General features: G+C 43.5%; 1 protein-coding gene across 2 annotated transcripts in view; it reads left to right on the forward strand.

The window, feature by feature from the left end:
• The window catches only part of GANC (glucosidase alpha, neutral C), a 109,422-nt gene that overhangs the window by 24,634 nt on the left and 64,370 nt on the right, over positions 1 to 20,418 (forward strand). For both annotated transcript variants that reach the window (XM_030214423.1, XM_030214424.1), the window contains exons 7-13: positions 1,181 to 1,247; positions 1,328 to 1,424; positions 7,944 to 8,127; positions 11,305 to 11,443; positions 13,559 to 13,794; positions 15,730 to 15,856; positions 16,939 to 17,018. In XM_030214423.1, coding sequence (XP_030070283.1) covers positions 1,181 to 1,247; positions 1,328 to 1,424; positions 7,944 to 8,127; positions 11,305 to 11,443; positions 13,559 to 13,794; positions 15,730 to 15,856; positions 16,939 to 17,018 — 930 coding nt within the window. The remainder of the gene's footprint in view (positions 1 to 1,180; positions 1,248 to 1,327; positions 1,425 to 7,943; positions 8,128 to 11,304; positions 11,444 to 13,558; positions 13,795 to 15,729; positions 15,857 to 16,938; positions 17,019 to 20,418) is intronic.

Consider the following 20,418-nt stretch of genomic DNA (forward strand, 5'->3'; position numbering starts at 1 on the left):
GTCAGATGCAGGTTAGGCTGGGATATAGCATGGTATGGGCTGCTCCATGTGCTATTTTGATTATGCTTGTTAAAGCCTGAAATGTAATTCCCACTTTAGAATGGATGTTAAATATTAATGTACCCACAAGCAGGGGTGTAGCTACGTGGGGCCACGGGGGCCTGGGTCCCCATAGATTTGGCCCTGGACCCCCCTGCCAACAACCCTCTCGACCCCCCCCTCCCACCGTCGCCATCTGCTACCTTTGCTGGCAGGGGACCCCAACCCCTGCCAGCCGAGGTCCTCTTCTTCCTTCGTTCTGAGTCTGATGTGCAGGACGTCAGACTCAGAAACAGAACGAAGGAAGAAGAGGACCTCGGCTGGCAGGGGTTGGGGTCCCCCGCCAGCAAAGGTAGGCGGGGGAGGGTTGGCGGCAGGAGGGGGGGGGGTCAAAGTCGGTGGTGGTGGCGGCGGGGGGGGGGGGGGGGTGGCAATGGCCAGGGGGAAGTCGGCGGCGCCGGGGGGGGGGGCTAAAATGTGCCCCATCACCTGGGGGATCTGGACCCCCCTCCCGCCGAAGTCTGGCTACGCCCCTGCCCACAAGGCTTGCATGATAACAGTTAACATTGCACTGGGGGCTCTGTTATTGAGAGCTCCCTCTGATATTACACTGAAGAGACACCTGTGCCTTAATCCTTCATGGGGTCTTCATGCCCCAAAGTAACTCCCTACTCCTTATCCCCTTGGCACCACCAGTAAAGGCCCCAGTGACCTAATGTTTAACCCCCTTCCCTGACTCAACAGGCAAAGCACACCAGTTTTCTAAAACAAACTCCTACCTTGAGCTGCTTAGCATGGGAAATTGTGAAATGGTACTTTCATGAAAAGTACACATTTTCAGGGATCATGTATACTATGCTTGTGTGCCTGCTATAGTGGCAGTTTTCTAGTGAGTGTGCACAAATATTTAGTGCACTGTGCATTCAGCAGTTTTAGCACGTGTGCTAAATTTTTTGGTGCCTGCCACTAAATCCATTCTAGCCTATATTTTAGTGCTTAGGCCAGACAAATTAATGTTAAGACAGTTCATTTCTAGGCAGGTTAATTTTTTAATGTGAACTGTCATGCATTCATGTTTTGAAATTACTGTGTTGCAGAGGATATTTTTGGATGCACAATAAAACCTTATTTTTCTAAACAGACTGGTGAAGAAGATCTTGGCTTCTGGAAAGAACAGTTTGGCAATTTCATAGATTACAAAGCCAGTGGTAAGATGGATTCTAGTTCAACATTCAAATCAACCCCACAGGCTTTTCTCTGCATTTCTGTTTTTGTTTATCATCCTCAGGCCCCAGCTCTGTGGGACTTGATTTTTCTCTGCATGGATATGAACATGTGTATGGACTACCGGAGCGCACAGAGCCACTGCAGCTCCAAAGCACCAGGTAAAGCAGCAGAAATTTTTCTTCCTGCATTTATTTAAACTGGCATAGATTCAGGTGGACTTTGAGGGATAAAAGATAAACATAGAAGAAATGTTTGCTAATTGTATAGAAGAATTAGAGAGGTGTATAGTGCCAAGAACATTTTTGTGAATCCCCTGGGATGGTCTGTATTTTGGCTCAGCTGCAGCTCACAAACAGGTAGTATGACATTCTCCTCTAAAGCATTCAGGCGTAAAGCCGAATTTATGGTATTATCAATGATGCCAGGCTAAACAGCTGATGCAGCAAAGTGGCCTTGTCTCACTGTGGCTGATGCAAGAGTTCATGCATCCACCACCAAAAACGAAAAATACTGTTACACTTAGTTTATTCAACTTGCTATATCACTTGGCTTTATGCAGCATTAGAATGTAGTTGATGGGAAAATAACTCTCTAAAAAAACATTGCTGCCTGTCTCACATTTGTCAAAGAATGCTTAGATGATCCACAAGACTTCTGTAATAATATTCTCTAGATAAGTCAAAAACTGAACTTTTAGGTTACAGTAACTAGTGCTTTGTTTAGCAAAAGCCAAATTCTGCCTTCCAAAGTGAGAGCCTCAGGCATGGTGGTAGAGGTGTCATGATGTGGGACCGCTCTGCTGTATTAGGACCTTGACAGCTTGGCTTCGGGGAAGAAGCGATGAATTTTGCTTTATATGAGAATTCTAGAGAAAAATGTCAGGCAATCTACACAGCAAGGTAACCCCAAACATTCAAGTATATCCAGTACAGAATTGCTAAAGAAAAAGAAATTTTGTGTTTTGGATTGTCCAAGTCAAAGAGTTGTAAGCTTCTTGAAATGTTGTGGCAAAAGTTGAGGTGAGCTAGTCATGTGTGGAAACTATCAATGTGACACAAGTGAAACAGTTCTAGATGGAAGAATGGACAAAAATTCTTCAAGGGCAGCAACCCAATATTCAAAAACACTTGCTACTTGGATCAGTGCCGCTTACTGGGGCTGTCTGCTGATTTTCAGCAGCACTGTCCAGAAAACACTGGGGCAGTGTTTGAAATTGTCTGGATAACTATCCAAACAGCTCAGGACAGAAAAATAGATGTCCTAATGTATCCATATAGTTGTCTAAGTAACAGTACTGAGTATCGCTGTCCAGATCTCTTGCAGTTGGTGTGGTGGTCTATACTCCATTTACCATTAACTTTCTCTTTGCTTCTTGTACAATTTCTCATTCATAAAAGATTTTCTAAATGTTAAACATCCATAGCTATCCCAGAACATTTGATACTGTATTGTAAAGTTGGATTCTTACAACAAATTACTTTCTTATGTATTCTTTATGTATCCTATACTGTTTATTCTAAGCCAAATTGAACTCAAACTTGTTTGGGATAATGTGGGATACAAATGTCACAAATACGGATATTTAGTACTGCTGTTTGGCCAGTGCTGAATATTTCTTTGTTTTTGGTGGTTGATCCTACCCTCTAGAATAAACTCCCCTTGGCGCTCTGTCTAGAACCTTCCTATAAAGGAGATGGGATTTGATATAGCACCTTTCTATGGATACAATCAAAGGGATTTAAATATCATATACAGGTACTTATTTTGTACCTGGGGCAATGGAGGCTTAAGTGATTTGTCCAAAGTCACAAGAAGCTGCAGTGGGAATTGAACCCAATTCCCCTGGTTCTCAGGCCACTGCACTAATCAGTAGGCTACTCCTTCAAGTTAAGGCACAGTTGAAGATTCATCCATCACCTTGGGATGTTAACTCCCCCAACGCTTTTTTTTCTTTTTACAGCCCATAGGACATGTTGATATAGGAGTGTGGTGTGCTGCAGATGCATCAGCAGCATGATTGTTTTTTTTTCTATCCTATGTTAACTGTTTCCTTTCCAGTTCTTCTTTTCTATAACGTTTGCTTTATATTATAAACTGCTTGAAACTTGAAACCAGGGGCGTATCTGGGATTCGGCGGTAGGGGGAGCCAGAGTGGGGGGGGGGCACATTATAGCCCCCCCCCGCCGCCGCCATCACCACCACCCCACTACCGCCGCCAACACCTACCTTTGCTGGCGGGGGACCCCAACCCCCGCCAGTCGAGGTCTGCTTCCTCTAAAAATATTCGTTGAGCTGAGGTCTTTTAAGTTGTTCGGCCTCGCTCCCACTCCTCCGTGCTGCTGTTGAAACTCTCCGGAATCCAGTTTCGGAGTATGTCTGACGTCGCTGCACGTTATACGTCATCCTGCACGTACAACGTGCAGCGACATCAGACAGACTCCGAAACTGGATTCCGGAGAGTTTCAACAGCAGTATGGAGGAGTGGGAGCGAGGACGAACAACTTAAAAGACCTCAGCTCAACGAATATTTTTAGAGGAAGCGGACCTCGGCTGGCGGGGGTTGGGGTCCCCCGTAGCAAAGGTAGGTGTTGGCGGCAGTAGAGGGGTCCAGGGCGAAATCTGCGGGGGCCCAGGCCCCTGTGGCCCCACGCAGATACGCCCCTGCTTGAAACTAAATGCTGCAGCTGGCATTTGTAGGAAGACTTTGCCAGCCAAAAGGTGTGCACAGAGACAGTCCACTTGGTATTCTAGGTTATTGGTGGTGACTAAAGCTAGCTGGTTGATGACAAGGGTCATATGAGGGCTGGCCTTAACCAGCAGGCAAGCTAGGTAAACACCTAGGGCCCCAAAAACCTGCTCTGAAGGAAAAGGGCCTGCTCTGCTACAGTGGGAAAGCAGTGGCATAGCCAAATGTTCAATTTTGGGGAGGACTGAGCCCCAAAGTGGGTGGGCACAAAATTTTGCCCTGCCCCTATTCTCAGCCTGTGCCGTGCTCCCAACACAAATTGTAAATACCAGAATGAAAACTGAGCATGCATGGGGAAGGGTTCTGGTACAGTGGCCCCTCCCCTTCCCAGCCTTAACCCTTTGTCTGCTTGATTCCCCCTCCCCCCGCCCTCCCTATCGTCGCAGGCCATCGGCCCGGTTGTGCCCAGCCTCCCTTTAGGAGGTGTGGCTGGGTTCTTTCCATCTGAAGTCAAGACACACAGGGCCTGTGGGTCTCATGAGGCTACGGAGCCCTGTGCACCTCCTGCTTTACTGGAAAGCAGCAGCCAGCAGAGGAGAACATAATATAACAATAAAATTTATATTCCGCAGTCAACCTTGCGGTTCTAAGCAGATAACAAAAACCAATAAACTGGACAATTACCAGAAAGTACAATAAGTAAATAGCTAACAGCAGAAAACCTAAAAAATTTCTATAATTGAACTCCACAAATCAGCCAGACCCTCTAGAATTCAACACGTCCCGTAAATAAAAAACGTTTTAAGCTGTTTTCTGAAAGACATATACCCACTGTTTACAAAGCCGAGTGGCAATGCCAACATCCCATTCAAAGTGAATGGGCTGTGTCGGCATTACCGCACCAGCAGCCGCTAGCACAGCTTTGTAAGCAGGGAGATGGTTAGCAGTAGACAGTAATAAGGTAGGTACCTCTTTATCTAACCTCGCTGCTTGAAATGACAGTAAAGTATCAATAATGTTAACCTCATCTTGTTTTTTAAAGACGAATAAATGAATGGATTAACATTTCTAGTAGATTTAGTATTTAGTAGATACCAAAAACACAAAATGATCTTATAAATATATGAGAGAGACCATAGATCACCTTATACAACAAGCAACAGAATTTAGAAATGACCCTGGCCTGTATAGGAAGCTAGTGGATTTTTTTTTTGTTTTTTGAGAAATTCTGTGTATGTTATTTATTTTATTTATTTATTGCATTTGTACCCCACATTATCCCACCTTTTTGCAGGCTCAATGTGGCTTACAGGGTGTTAATATGATATAGTCATTACATAATCTTAGATACAGTCCATAATAAGCTGAAGGTAGATGAGGATTTAGATGGAAATGTGTTAGGTAAGGTCGTGTGAGAGGTGTTTTAAAGCACTTGGGTGGTATAAGAAGTGATTTGTTTCATTAAGGATGACTTTTGTAGGCCTTGTTGAAGAGTTTCAGACAAGTTAACAACATGAAACCCCAACAATAGATCCAAGACAGCATCAATACAAAGGATCCAATTTCCTCCCCTTCCCTTCCCTCCATGCAATGAACCATACACACACCAGAGATTAAAAATAAAAACCCAGAAAACCCATATCGAATTTATAATAGCCACTCGGCATCCTCAAGGGACATTGAACATGGTAAGAGAAAAAGCTTAAAAGGTTAAGAATTTGCACACCATTGGTGTCAAGGTGGCCTAAAAGGGTTCCTAGGTTTGACAGAAAACAATGCCCAGGCACAGTGTCTAAGGGTTTGACATTCTATAGACACTTTCCGAATCATGAGGGATCTCCACTGAAGAACCAAAGGTGGCTCAGCCAAAAGCCATACACTTTACCCCTATAAACTCTGGAATTCGTTGCCGGAGAATGTGGTAAAGGCGGTTAACTTAGCGGAGTTTAAAAAAGGTTTGGACGGCTTCCTAAAGGAAAAGTCCGTAGACCATTATTAAATGGGCTTGGGGAAAATCCACTATTTCTGGGATAAGCAGTATAAAATGTTTTGTACTTCTTTGGGACCTTGCCAGGTATTTGTGACCTGGATTGGCCACTGTTGGAAACAAGATGCTGGGCTTGATGGACCTTTAGTCTTTCCCAGTATGGCAATGCTTATGTACTTATGTCAAGGTATCTGAAACGCAAATGGACAAGGGTAATGAAATAATCAGTTTTCCAGGGGCAAATGCTAGAACAATGACAAATAAAATAGAGACAGAACTGAGAACAACCAGGAATGGTCGTTACATCACTGGAAACAGTGAGTCTTGATGGGAGTGGTTCAGTGGCGTTCCTAGGGGCGCTGACACCCGGGGCAGATCGCCGATGCGCCCCCCCCCCCCCGGGTGCAGCGCGACCCCCCGGCGAAAGAACCCCCCCCCCCCCGGGTGCACACCGCTTGGGGGGGGGGGGTGCCGCGTGCCTGTCGGCTCTTCGTTTCCATGTTCCCTCTGCCCCGGAACAGGAAGTAACCTGTTCCGGGGCAGAGGGAGCATGAAAAAAAAGAGCCGACAGGCGCGCGGCACCCCCCCCCCCACCAGCGGCGTGCACCCGGGGCGGACCGCCCCCACCGCCCCCCCCCCCTTAGTACGCCACTGGAGTGGTTTCATTACCGGACAGTAAATATAATGCATTTTGCATTCATTAATGATGTGAATGGTGAAATAGAGGGGTAGAATAAGTTGCCAGGGGATATGGATGTGGAGACGAATATCCCATCCTTCTGAAAGCAATTTAAAAACTTTGAGTTAGAAAGTTTTTGCTAGTGGATGAGTTTTAATACCGTTTAAATGTTATTAACCGCTTTGAATGATTTTTAGTCAATATGGAGGTATATAAGTACTTTTAACAAATGATATGATGTTACAAAAAAGCGGGCATCCTCTGATTTCACCACTTTGAAGGGAAGGAATTTTTCACTGAAAGTGGTGAAATTGTGTAACATTTGATCACTAGAAATAATTATGGCTGCAAAACTAAGTGACCTATTCTATACTCATACCCTATAGTGCAATATAACATTGCACGTAACCAACAAGATTGTATTCACGTCAATGTCCTATTTATAATATTGTATTCACCTCAGCGTTCTAGTTATTGTATCAACTTTTTGTCCCACTGTTGATGTAAACCGCAATGAACCCTAAACAGGGGATATTAGCAGTATATAAGACCTGAAATGAATTGAATAAGAAGAAATCTCCAGATTCTATAAAGGTCACCAAAAGTAGCGCGCCCAAAATTGGGTGCGTTCCTGAGTTGCGTGCACAACTCAATTAGTAACAATTAAGTCAATAATTGTATACTAACAAATTATTGCCATTGAGATTTGTGCACCTAACTTCCTGCGCTCTACTCTGTAACACAGGTTGGTCAAATCCCATAATGCACAACCCAAAAGTGGGCATGACCATGGGAGAAGAAAGGGCGGTCAGGGGCATTCCGAAAAGTTGCTTGCTGTGCTACATAATTAAGCAAAAGTGAACCCAACTTGCATATCAGGATTTACATCAGGTTTCAAGTGGCATAAATCCTCGTGGCCAAGATTGGGTGCAGGAATCGGCAGTCTGCGCGATTCTATAAAAAGAGTTCTCATCCCAGAGCGCCCTTTACAGAATAGCGCTGCATGCTGATTTTTCCCAGTGCCTATTTCTTGGTGCATTTACTGAATCTGGCCCTAAGCCCTTTGTTTGAGTACTAAGAGAGCAAACTATGCAGCAAGGCTTTACCATGCATGTTAAAAGGCATCGAACGAAAATTTGTGAAATAGGGCAGCTAGAGAATTTTTGTATCTATAAAATGCAGTTCAATGTCAGAAGCTGCTGGTCCTGGTGAGACCAGTAACAAGAATTTCTAGATCTTGCTAGAGTGCCTGGGAATGTTTTACATAATATGTTAGTAGACTCTGATAAGTGACAGATGATAAATCCCCAGTTTTTGTGTTTCAGTGGCTCTGATGCATATCGGCTGTATAACTTGGATGTTTTTGGGTATGAGCTCCAGAACAAGAGGGGTCTTTATGGTTTGGTGCCCTTACTTCTGGCACATAAACCAGAGCGGACAATTGGCGTCTTCTGGCTGAATGCCTCTGAAACCTTGGTAGAGCTTAGCACAAAACCTGCTTTCATTGAGGTAAGATGTCTACCGAGCTCCTGGATAGAAGGTGGTAGGGAAGACAACCATTCTGGCATGACCTCAATAGCAACCAGATTTAAATCCATTGCATACGCTAAATATAATTCTTTGTTTCTTTGCCACTGAAACAGTGATGATGACTAAAAACTCCATTCTTGACACAAAGGTCTGAAGTTTCTGGTTTACTCTGAACTTAGAACTTGGAGTAAAATCAGTAAACAGCAAATGGAACTGTTCGCCCAGGATCCTATCCAAGCAAATCCAGGCCACTCTAGCTATACTGATGACTTATCCCCATCTGAGTAAAGAACCATTTCCCCTGCAGAAATGTTTTTGAAGTTTATTCTCTGTCTTTTTTTATGTTTTTTTAAAATTCAAAATCGTTATGTTTTTTAACATTTCAGAATACTAATGATGCAGAGCTAGTTTGCATAAATTGTCTTGCTCAGGTTCCAGAGTGAGATGAACAACTGTTTTATGAATTATAACTGTGTTTTCTCCCTCCCACTCCTCCCTAACCACCCCTGGTCACAGTATTATTTAATTATCTCCTTTTTTAGAAATTCTCAAATGTGTTCTTAATGATAGGAGTTTATTTACTAAGGAGTGCTGTGCAATGATCTGTTATTGTGGGTTATTAACAAATAGGCCCCATTTGGAAATAATTGGACCCACAGTACAAAATGTTAGGTAATACATGTTATCTGCCCCCTGCACCTTAGTAAACATCCTATACAATAATTCTCACCACCAACGTTCTAATTCTAATGTGTCTGCCTGTGTCTGTGGCACCTTCGGAGTTGCTGAGCTAGGCTCCGTAGCCAGGCTGACGTCACAGCTGATTCCCAGGCAGGGGGAGGAGTAGGGAAACACGTGGAGCAAGTGGCAGGGAGCGGCGCATCAAACAACGACCCTCCTCTCCCCTGCCCCCCCCTCCAGCCACCCATGTCCAACTACCCTGCTCTCTCACCTGCCCCTCCTTCATCCACCTAGGTTGTGTAAACAATTCTTCAGGGCAGGCAGGAAAGATCCCCGGTCCTGCCTGCCTGATGCTGGCGCTGACGATCCCCCGCTGCCGAATCGCTGTTCAAAATGGCCGCCGAGACTTCCAATGGCAGTCTCGCGAGTCCGCCATTGGAAGTCTTGGCGGCCATTTTGAACAGCGATCCGGAAGCGGGGGAGCGTCAGCACCAGCGCCAGCAGCGGGCAGGCAGGACCGGGGATCTTTTCTGCCTGCCCCGAAGAATTGTTTACACAACCTAGGTGGATGAAGGAGGGGCAGGTGAGAGAGCAGGGTAGTTGGACATGGGTGGCTGGAGGGGGGGCAGGGGGAGAGTAGGGTTGCTGGACATGGTTGGCTGCAGGGGGGGCAGGGGGAGAGGAGGGTCGCAGCACATGGGTGGCTGCAGGGGGGCAGGGGGAGAGGGGGTGGAAGGGGGGCCTCAGACCATAAAGAGAGGGGGCACTCACTCACTCTCTGTCTCTCACATACACTCTCTATCACTAACTCTCTGTCTATCACACCCTCCATCTCTCACACACACTCTCTCTCTCTCAAACATACACTCCGGGGAAAACCTTGCTAGTGCCTGTTTCATTTCTGACAGAAACGGGCCTTATTTACTAGTTGTTATATAACTACAACAGAACTACCTGTTGGGATTTGCTCTGTACAGAACATTACCCAGTTTAAAAACTGAAAACTAATTTCGTTACTCGGGTATATGGATTACTGGAGTAATGAGGACACTTTTACTATACCTTATGAACTTTTTTTTTTCAGTTTATGGTATTTAACACTGCTGATTGTTTTGATGACATGTCTCATGGTGCGTTGCTTATAATGTATTTCATTATGTATGTAATTTTGTTCCTCACTTAGGGGGTCTTTTACTAAGCCACAGTAGCGTTTGTAGCTCACGGTAGAAATCAGCTGATTTCTACCACAGTAAAAGACCCCCTAAGAATTTTATGATAATGCGGGTTATAAATACATTTTATTATTATACTAGTAAAAAAGCCCCGTTTCTGATGCAAATGAAACGGGGGCTAGCAATGTTTTCTTCTGTGTGCATGTGGGAGTGTGTGTGTCCCTGCCCTCTGGCCTCTCTCCCCTCCCCCCTCTGAGTCCTTCACTGTTACAGAGCCAGCGATTTGATTTCGTGCTCTGCTGTTTTCCTTCACTGACTGTGTTACAGAGAGGGCGGGGAAGACACTCATAGGGAAACCGGATATCTCGCCCCCTTCACACTTCCGGCTGGAGGCTTCATAGAACGTTGGTGTTGCTTTTTATATAGAGAGATTATTATTAAGTTGGAGTTGTTCCTCTTATAGTAACCTGTTTATTAGAGTAGCTTGTCCAGTCCTAAGATGTTCTGATGAGAGAAACACACAGTACAAGGAAGTGGATCTACCTATGGATTCTATAAAGGGTGCCCATATCTGGGAACCCTGAGTTGTGAATGCAATTAAGTTGGCTAATGATCCAATTATTGCCAATAGTTGGGCGCTAGCAATCAATCACTGGTATTAATTGACAACATTTTAGATTTGTGCACACATCTCGCTAAGTGCTATTCTATACACATCCGTGTGCAAATCCTACTGCGCACAACTCAAAAGTGGCCACGGATATTAGAGGGGCATGGGTGGGTAAGGGTCATTCAGTAAAGATACGCATAGTATTACAGAATTCCTGGGATCTGTTCCAGTATTTATACCATGGAAGTACAATAAGTAAATAGCTAAGAGCAAAAAAAACTAAAAAAAAAATGTCTATAATTGAATTACAACACGTTTGAATAGAATAGAGCTCCATGCTGATTTTATTCTGCACCCAAATTTGAGCACCATATTCTGAATCTACCCCCTAGTGTATAATTTGAGGGGAATGGGGTAACTAGTTTCTCCGCCTTTTTTAGAATGAAAACGTAAGTCTTTTTTTTTTTTATTTGGGATCCCTGTTCCCCCTCCCCACCCCAAAATCTGCTGCAGCATCTTTGCCTTTCTAATTCTGCTATCTGATGACATATTTATTACATCTCACTTGAAACACTGAGAAGGCTTCATCCCATATCTGCTTTTTTTCTGACACTCTGAACCCTCAGTTTGCTGTAGGATATGTGATTATAAAATACTTTTTTGATTTTCTATTCCCAACCTGCTTTGCACAAGGCTGCTACAGACATGACTAAGAAAAGAGTAGTGCCTGAAACAGATGTGCGCTGGATGTCTGAAGGTGGAATCATTGATGTCTTCCTCCTCCTGGGACCCTCCCCTTTTGATGTCTTCAGGCAGTACACACAGCTCACAGGTATTTCCTGGGTTGGGGATGGACCTCCAGAGAACCACTGTTTTCCATGGCTTTCAGTTACAAAGCTGGAAACCAGGAGGATGGTTCTTAGCATTGATCCAATTGGATTATGGGGTGCAATGTTCCAGTGTTGGCTCAAGGTCTTGTTGCGCCCTGAGACAATTGTTGGTCTAGGACCCCCCCCCCCCCCTCCCTAATCTGCTTCAGTGCCTCCACCCCTCCCTCCTGCCAATGTTGGCTCTGCCTTTTACATCATGTGATGGCATATTGCTTTGCTCTCACCGCTGTGCTCTCCTCCATGCTCGGCCACTGGCACTGCTCCAGGTTTAAACACAAGATCAGTAAGTACCTGTTCTTTTGTTTAAACTTGTGCAATTCCCTATGGCCATGCAGAGAAGGGAGCACAATGATGAGAACAAAACATGCTCACATGTTGCTGTGAAGGCTGAGCCGGTGAGCTTTTTGAACCCTGAGCCAGTTCCTCACCCAGCTCATGCTTTGAGCCAGCCCTGCGGAGTTCCCTCTGGTGTGGAGGAGTCTATCACCCATAATCTTACCATCAGCAGTAATATCACGGTTTTGGTCGTTTGGGACATGCGAGTTCTACTGGTCTCCCAGGAGACCTGCCTGCTCCATGCTATTGAAACTGTAATATTACTACATTTCCCCCAATACAAACATGAGTGGCAGACTTTAATGCACCTTAAAAGGAAGGTTGATCTGACACTACAGTCTGAAGTGTATCTGTGAGTTCCCAGGGAAACCTAATGTCTCTGGGCCTCTTAGGAGGGTGGTTTTCATACTGCCCACGTTGCTGCAAAGTCCATGGGAGCTTTTTGCCTGTTGATTTTGCACTGGTTTTCAAAGTGAAAGTCCATGTGCGATTTCACATTGCTGAATGAAACAATATCTGCAAATGCATGCTTCTTTTTCTGTGGGTACTTCATCCAACCAAAGCAACACGTGGACTTTTGAAATCACAAAAACATGCACATTGTTGCAGCCCTATCTCTGGGAATTCCTATGCAAAATACAGATAAAGGCACACACATTGTGGAAGAGTGCAGATACATTTATTCACAAACATGGTGGGCAATTTTCAGATAGCCTAGCTGTATGGTTAAAACACTACTTTATCCACAGAAATATCTTGTGAGAATTTCTCTTTTAATGCCAACAGATGGATTAGCATTTATTTATTTGTGACTTTTATATCTCGCATCCCAAAAAAGTTTGAGTTCAACGTGGCTTACAATAAACAGTATAGGATACATAAAGAATGCATGAATAAATACACTCTCAACATCCCTATGGCTTATATCCTGTTACTTAAAATCTTCCAGAATATAAATTGACAAGATATTCTATCTCACCCTATATATAAAGGAGGAAAAGACTTCAGAAGCTCTGGATACCAACATGTTTTCGTTGTTAAGCCAAACCGACTACGAGTTGCTTTGTTTCCTGAGCAGCTTCATGACTAGTCTGAAAAACCTCCATTAATTTGAAAAAGAGTTTTCATTTTTACTTCTTTTTTTTTCAATCCTTATCATAACATCATTATAAAATATTCAAATAATGTTAAATATTCAGAAATCAGGCAACCAATTTTGCTTTGCTGCACGCCAGCTCTACAGAGTGCTACTGTTTTGCTACTGCTTCCTCAGGAGCTTAGCGGTGCTGCCTGTCCTAGAAAGAATAATAATGTGGTGAGAAAACAATCCCAATCAAGGTTCAAGAAAAAGTTCAGTCTCCATTCTTATACTGTGATATCAGGCCCCTCTTTTTTTTGTTTTTTTTTTTTGTTTTGCTTTGGTGCACTCTAGTGTTTCTCAGTTCTAAATCATAAGCCCTAAAGAAGCACAAGTGTTTACAGTACATTACTTTTTGTAACATCAAATTAAATCTGATTTGTCATGCTACTTTGCACAAAGTATTTCCATCTGTAGATAGCAGTGGCCCTGTACCTCTCTTAGTAGTAAATAATTGAGATTTGACCTTCAAGGACAGTACACAGGTCAGCTTTACTGTTGCCAAAGAACCAAGTTTGCATTTGCACCTGTTAGCAGAATCTAAAGAGAATGATCATCTTCGTGTCCCTCTGTCCCTTGCCAGGCACCCAGTGTCTGCCTCCACTGTTCTCCCTGGGCTACCACCAGTGCCGTTGGAACTATGAGGACGAGAAGGACGTGAAAGCGGTCGATGCTGGCTTCGATGATCATGATATCCCCTATGATGTAATTTGGCTTGACATTGAGCACACCGAAGGCAAGCGATACTTTACCTGGGATAAGGAAAAATTCCCCAGCCCCAAGAAAATGCAGGAGTCTCTCCGGAGCAAAAAACGGAAGGTGTGGCATAAGATGGAAAGACAAGAAATTCAAGCAGAATGCTAGCTAGACAGAATACATTAATATCGCATTTGATGACGCCCCTAACTAGTGCTGTCCAATTCGCAATTCAGATTGATTCACTGATTCGTTTTTGACAAATTGATTCGTTTTTCCAAAAAATCAGATAGTTCTATTTCCTGCCATGTACTTTTTAAAACTGTTGTTCTTTGCCGGCAGTGAGCACGAGTAGCTAGTAACACTACTTGCACTGGCCGCACAGCCTTCCCAGTGACACAACTTTCTGTTTCCACAGGGGCGGGACTACACCAGATGGAAGGCTGTGGGGCTCACAGGAGCAGTGTATCAATCATTGGTTGATTCTGTTCGCTGTTGGAGAAGAACAGTTTTAAAAAGTACACGGGGAGGCCTCAAACTGCTGCTTAAAACAAACACATCTGTACACATAGCCATTCCTCACACAACTGCCTAACAGATTTTTTTTCTACTTGCATCACTCTCTCTCTCCTTGTGCTAATGCTTTCCCCCTATAGTTCCATCCATAAGCTGCAGCCACATCAGCCATGCCTTCTTCCAAGTTTCAGCACATCAAATAAAAATATTGTTCCTATTTATTTGTGTATGCCACTATATAAATGAAGTGGGAGCAGGGAAAGAGAGTAGATGCTGGACGGAAGGGGAAGAAGGAGAGCAGATGCTAGATGGAAGGGGGAGAAAAGAATAGCAGACCATGGATGGAAGGAGGAGAGAGAGGGAGAGCAAATGCTGGATAGAAGGGGGAAAGAAGGAGGGCAGACACTGGATGGAAGGGGAGGACAAGAGCAAAGGAAGGGAGATGCTGGTCCAGGGGGAGGAAGGACAGGAGGGGGAACAGGAAAGAAGGAGGGATAATGGGACAAGCTGAACACAAGGAGGGATAGGGACAAAGAGATGTGATGCTGGACATTGGGAGGGGAGTTAGGGACACAGAGAGGTGCTGCTAGACAGAGCAAGAATATAGATACAGGGAGGGGAGATTCTCAATGTGGCAGGGACACAGAGGGGAGCTGAATGATGGACATGGATAGAGAAGAAATACCAAATAGACCAGGAGACCCTGGCAAAAGAGTTAAGAGAAGACAGAGGAAAGCAGAAACCAGTGACTGGGACCAACATGATTACAAAAATTAAAAGACCAGACAACAAAGGTATAAAAATGAAATTTGTTTTCTATTTATTTATAGTAGCCTTAAAGAACAGAATTGAATTGAATTGAATCAAAAAATCGATTCGTATGAGTGAATTGAATCAAAAACATTTTAGCTGAATCGGATAGCACTAATCCCAACTTGCTCTATTCTAGGCCTTGTTAAATCTTTTCTTATGGTATCAAAACTTGAATCATTCCACTTACACAATGAAATCTGCATTGCAATTCAGAATCAGGTTAGATAATAAGAGGAGGGGGACCTGTAAGCTTCCCAAAACTCATTGTTTTATTTATTTTGGATATGTGGTGATGACATACAGTGGTGTTCAGGGTTTTTCTTCTTGTTTGGAGCAAATTTGAGAAGCTGAGCAGTAAAGCAAAGCAATAAATAAGTAAATAGTCTAGGTGTCAGTACCTAGAACAATTTCAGCTTCCCAATAATCAAACATTTCAGGTGATAGGTTCTTTTTATGTTGTGTTTATTTAAGAACATCAGAATAGCCATACTGGGTCAGACCAATGGTCCATCTAGCCCACCAAGTCACAAGTACCTGACAGAATCCCAGATAGTAGCAAGATTCATGATGAAAACATAACTGGTTAAGTGCGATATCCGGCACTTGGCTATGAAGAACCGTGTCAGAGATATTGTTGGAATGATGTCAGAGAGATATTTGATTCGGCATTAATGTGACATTTTCACGATAATATTAATCCTGACACTGGTCTATCTTGGTGATTTGCAGCTTGTTGTCATCTCTGATCCCCACATCAAGATTGATCCCGAATATCCACTGTATTCCCAGGCTAAGGAGAGGGGATATTTTGTGAAGAACAGACAAGGCGAGGATTTTGTGGGTATCTGCTGGCCAGGTAGGAAAAACAATTCTCATCAATAGTGCAAGTCTTGTAGATGTCAGGGGCACTCCAAACATAACATTTGAGATGCTATGAAGGAAATAAAATTAAGGGCTCTATAGTCAAAAAAAAAAAAAGCTGAGCTCCTAAATTTGTGCTCCTATGTTAGCTTCCTAAATTTGTGTCCTATTTTCAGCCAAACTTAGGTGCATAAATTTACAGATGAAAATTCATCTTAGGACCTGAAAATACATTTTGACCTAAAAACAAAGCAGATCAGAGGGAAAACAGCAACACAGTAAATTGTGAATTAATGAAAGGGTTTGAGGCCACAGACCATTCCAGAGGAAGCAGTTTTATTCAAAGACCCTATAAAGTTTGACCTGCCATTGAGAATCAGCGCTAACTCCTGGATTCTGTATAGCATGTCTAGCGTTCCATGCCAAAATCTAAGTGTATTCTATAACACGTGCAACTTAATTGGCTTAAGCCAATCAGCGTTAACAGCACTTAACAAACAATAATGAGCACTAATTGGCAATAATTAGAATTTACGTACACAACTCCCTAAGCGTATTCTGTAATGCACTGCGCCTAAATTTTAATGTGCACAGGCAAAAAGGGGCTTGGTTATGGGTGGGGAAATGGGTGTTTCATGGATACGTGTATTGTTATGGAATATGGCCCTCTGCGCTTAAATCTACATTCCGGGATTTACATCATGTTTTCATTGGTGTAAATGGATGCTCGTAGTTTTAAGTGCTAGGATATCGACTAAGGGTATTGTATATACTGTGCTTAAATCTAGGTGCCACTTATAGAATACACTTAGGTGGAAATGTTTTCTGTGTGGATTTTTTAAGCACCATATATAGAATCTGGCCCTAAGCCCTTAACTTCTTTTCCCCGCCCTGAATCCACTCCTGCCACCCACTTTTTATGCTTCTAAATTTAGGAGTTGAGTGAAATTGTGATGCATAGTATTTTTTTTCAGAAAGGGAGCATAAATCCTTTGAATATTGGGCCCTAACTTTCTGAAATGATAAAATATAAACCTTTCTAGCCAGAATGATTTCAAATCTGTTATGTGCCTGCAGATTCATCCTGTTACCTAGACTTCACCAACCCTGAAGTACGACATTGGTACTCTGATCAGTTCACATTCAGCACATATAGGGTGAGACTTGTATCCTTTCTCTTTCTACATACCAGCCCTCCATGAATAGGAAAAAATGAAGGAAGTATCACTAGGTATACAGTTAGTGGATTAATGAGCTTTCTGTCTTCAAATTTTAGATGTAATATGAAGTTGCATGTTGTGATTATTGATTGGTATTACATATTATTATTTTTGTTTGTTTTGTATTATTGCTGAAGATGCTTTTATTATGTATATTCTGTGTGCTAGATATTACACCACTGTTTTTATATTGGTAGAAGCTCCAGAGCAGCTAGCAGAGCTATGAAAGAAAGTGAGCCTACACTGAGAGTTGTAGTTCCTGGGATTCCTGAATTGACAAGAAATGAGTTCCCAGGGGCGAGCAGTCTGGGATCTATAGTAGTAGAGAAGCAAGGGCTCAGCCCGTAGTTGAAGGCAGTTGGGCACTTGACACTAATTAAGCAGTTGGCTGGTGAGCACAAGAAAAATCTAGACTGTTTGCCGAGAGATGTACATGCAAGGAAGGAGAGCTCCAGTGGCCAATCTATAAAGACAGCATTAGAAGGAAAACCCTTAGGTGGGGAATACTTGAGGTTAAGTTCTCAGAACATGCAATAAGAGAGAATTTGAAATGCTGTTTTTCACATTAAAGATTACCTGCCAAGCATTAACACATGCTTCTAATTTTTGTAGATCACTTCTCCTGCTTTCCACTCTCTCCAAAGTGTCTGCTTTGTTGCCAATCTTCATGTCATCTGCAAAAAAGTGCATACTTTTTCTTCTAATCTTTCAACAATATTGCTCACAAAAATATTGAGTAGAATTGGCCCCAGGAAGGATTCATAAGGCACCACACTCTTCACCTTTCCTTTTTCTGACTGAATTCCATTTACCACCATCCCCTGTTGCCTGTCAATCAACCAATTTTTGATCTAGTGCACTTTGGATCCTATGCTCAAGCTGCTAAATTGATTCACAAGTCTTTTGTGAGGAACAGTATCAAAAGCTTTGCTGAAATCCAAGTAGACCACATCCAGTACATGTCCTTGATCCAGTTCTTTCATCACCTTGTCAAAGAAATCAATAAGATTGGCATGATCTGTCTTTGGTGAAGCATGCATCTCATTGGACTGTAGAAATTCACTATCCTTTTCTTCCATAGCGTCTCCATTGTCTTTCACACCACCAAGGTTAGACTTACTAGCCTGTAGTTTCCCACCTCATCTCTGTTTCCTCTTTTTAAGTTGTAATGGTTTTTATTTAGGATCAAAACAACAGTACAGCAAACTGCTGAACAACAGTAGAAAGAAAAGTCGACAGTAAAATGTGTGATAACCAGTAAACGATTAAATAAGAGTGAGCAAAGCACCATATTACATAAAAAAAACAAAAGGAATATATGATCCCGATTTTATGAACAATCTCCTGCCACCTATCCCCATTACCTGTATCCATTCATAATACAATTTGATGGCCTGTGTCTGGATTCTTATGACTCCATGCCATCTTTACACAGCATGAATATATCAAGGACTTCCCTATCCTCCCATCCCCAGCATCTCCACCCCCCCCCCCCCAGGCAGAGGACCCCATCCCAGCTCATCATTAGGTGATTAAGAAATCAGGCTGTGCTCCGGAATTTATTCAGTACTGCACTTCTTGCCTTATGTGAGAGAGCTTGCAAATAATAGTTCCAAATGGACAAAAAAGCCTTTTATCTTTGTTGGGAACCAAGAGCCGCTAGAGCTTCCCATAACATTAAAGCATGTAATCTGTTCCTCCAATACCAAAAAGATGGAGGCACATCCTCCAACCAATGATTAAGTATTCACTTCTTCCCCAATGCATAGGTCTTACTGAGAAATAAGCGAGAGGCTTTATCAGGAATCCCATAAGCTTCCCATTTAGCCAACAGAACTCACTTCTAAGAAAAAACTATACGTTGGCCAAAAACATTCCCCAGGTATCTATGAAGTATCCTCCAAAAAGCCTGGATACCACTACATCTCCAAAAGGCATGAAAGAAAGTTTTGTCCGTCCGTCCCCCCCCCCCCCACTGACACTTGGAGCATTGGGCAATAGAGGCCTCTAGCTGTGACATATATTCACCCCCTCCAAGTTATACTTAAGATCTATGCTGATTGATCTAAGCTAGTATAATAATATGGTCCTTCTCAGTTAGAGAAAGTCTTTGCTGTAATTCCAAAAAGGAATAAATTGTTCTCTCCTCATTGAGAAGATGCTCAAGCAAAGTGATACCTGAGTCATATTGAGGGGCATAATCGAAAGGGGCGCCTAAGGTTTCCTGAGGACGTCCTCGCAGGACATCCCGGCGAAGGGGCGGGGAAACCTGTATTATCGAAACAAGATGGGCGTCCATCTTTCGTTTTGATACTACGGTTGGGGACGCAAACGCAAAATTTAGGTCATCCTTGGAGATGGTCGTCCCTGATTTTCTGCAATAATGGAAACCGAGGACGCACATCTCAGAAACGACCAAATCCAAGCCCTTTGGTTGTGGGAGGAGCCAGCATTCGTAGTGCACTGGTCCCCCTGACATGCCAGGACACCAACCGGGCACCCTAGGGGGCACTGCAGAAAAAGCTCCCTGGTACATAGCTCCCTCCTTGTGACTCTGGGCAAGTCACTTAACCCTCCATTGCCCATGGTACAAAATAAGTACCTGAATATATGTAAACCACTTTGAATGTAGTTGCAAAAACCTCAGAAAGGCGTAATATCAAGTCCCATTTCCATTTCCCTTACCTTGTGCGCTGAGCCCCCCCAAAACCCACTCCCCACAACTGTACACCACTACCATTGCTCTTATGGGTGAAGGGGGGGGCACCTAGATGTGGGTACAGTGGGTTTGTGGTGGATTTTGAAGGGCTCACATTTACTACTACTACTATTTAGCATTTCTATAGCGCTACAAGGCGTTACACCTCAAGTGTAACAGGTAGGGGGGGAATGGGCCTGGGTACGCCTGCCTGAAGTGCACTGCACCTACTAAAACTGCTCCATGGACCTGCATACTGCTGTCATGGAGCTGGGTATGATATCTGAGGCTGGCATAGAGGCTGGAAAAAATATTAAATTTTTTTTGAGGGTGGGAGGGGGTTAGTGACCACTGGGGGAGTAAGGGGAGGTCATCCGGTCATTTAGGACACTTTTTTGTGGCTTAGTTGTAAGAAAAAAGGACCAGGTAAAGTCGTCCAAATGTTCGTCAGGGACGTCTCTCTTTTTTACATTATCGGCCGAGGACGCCCATATGTTAGGCACGCCCCAGTCCTGCCTTTGCTACGCCTCCGACACGCCCCCGTGAACTTTGGTCGTCCCCTCGATGGAAAGCAGTTGAGGATGCCCAAAATTGGCTTTCGATTATGCCGATTTGTGCGACCCTGTGAGAAGGACGCCC

Source organism: Microcaecilia unicolor, chromosome 9 (genome assembly GCF_901765095.1).
Source record: "Microcaecilia unicolor chromosome 9, aMicUni1.1, whole genome shotgun sequence".
NCBI classification, from domain to species: Eukaryota; Metazoa; Chordata; class Amphibia; order Gymnophiona; family Siphonopidae; genus Microcaecilia; species Microcaecilia unicolor.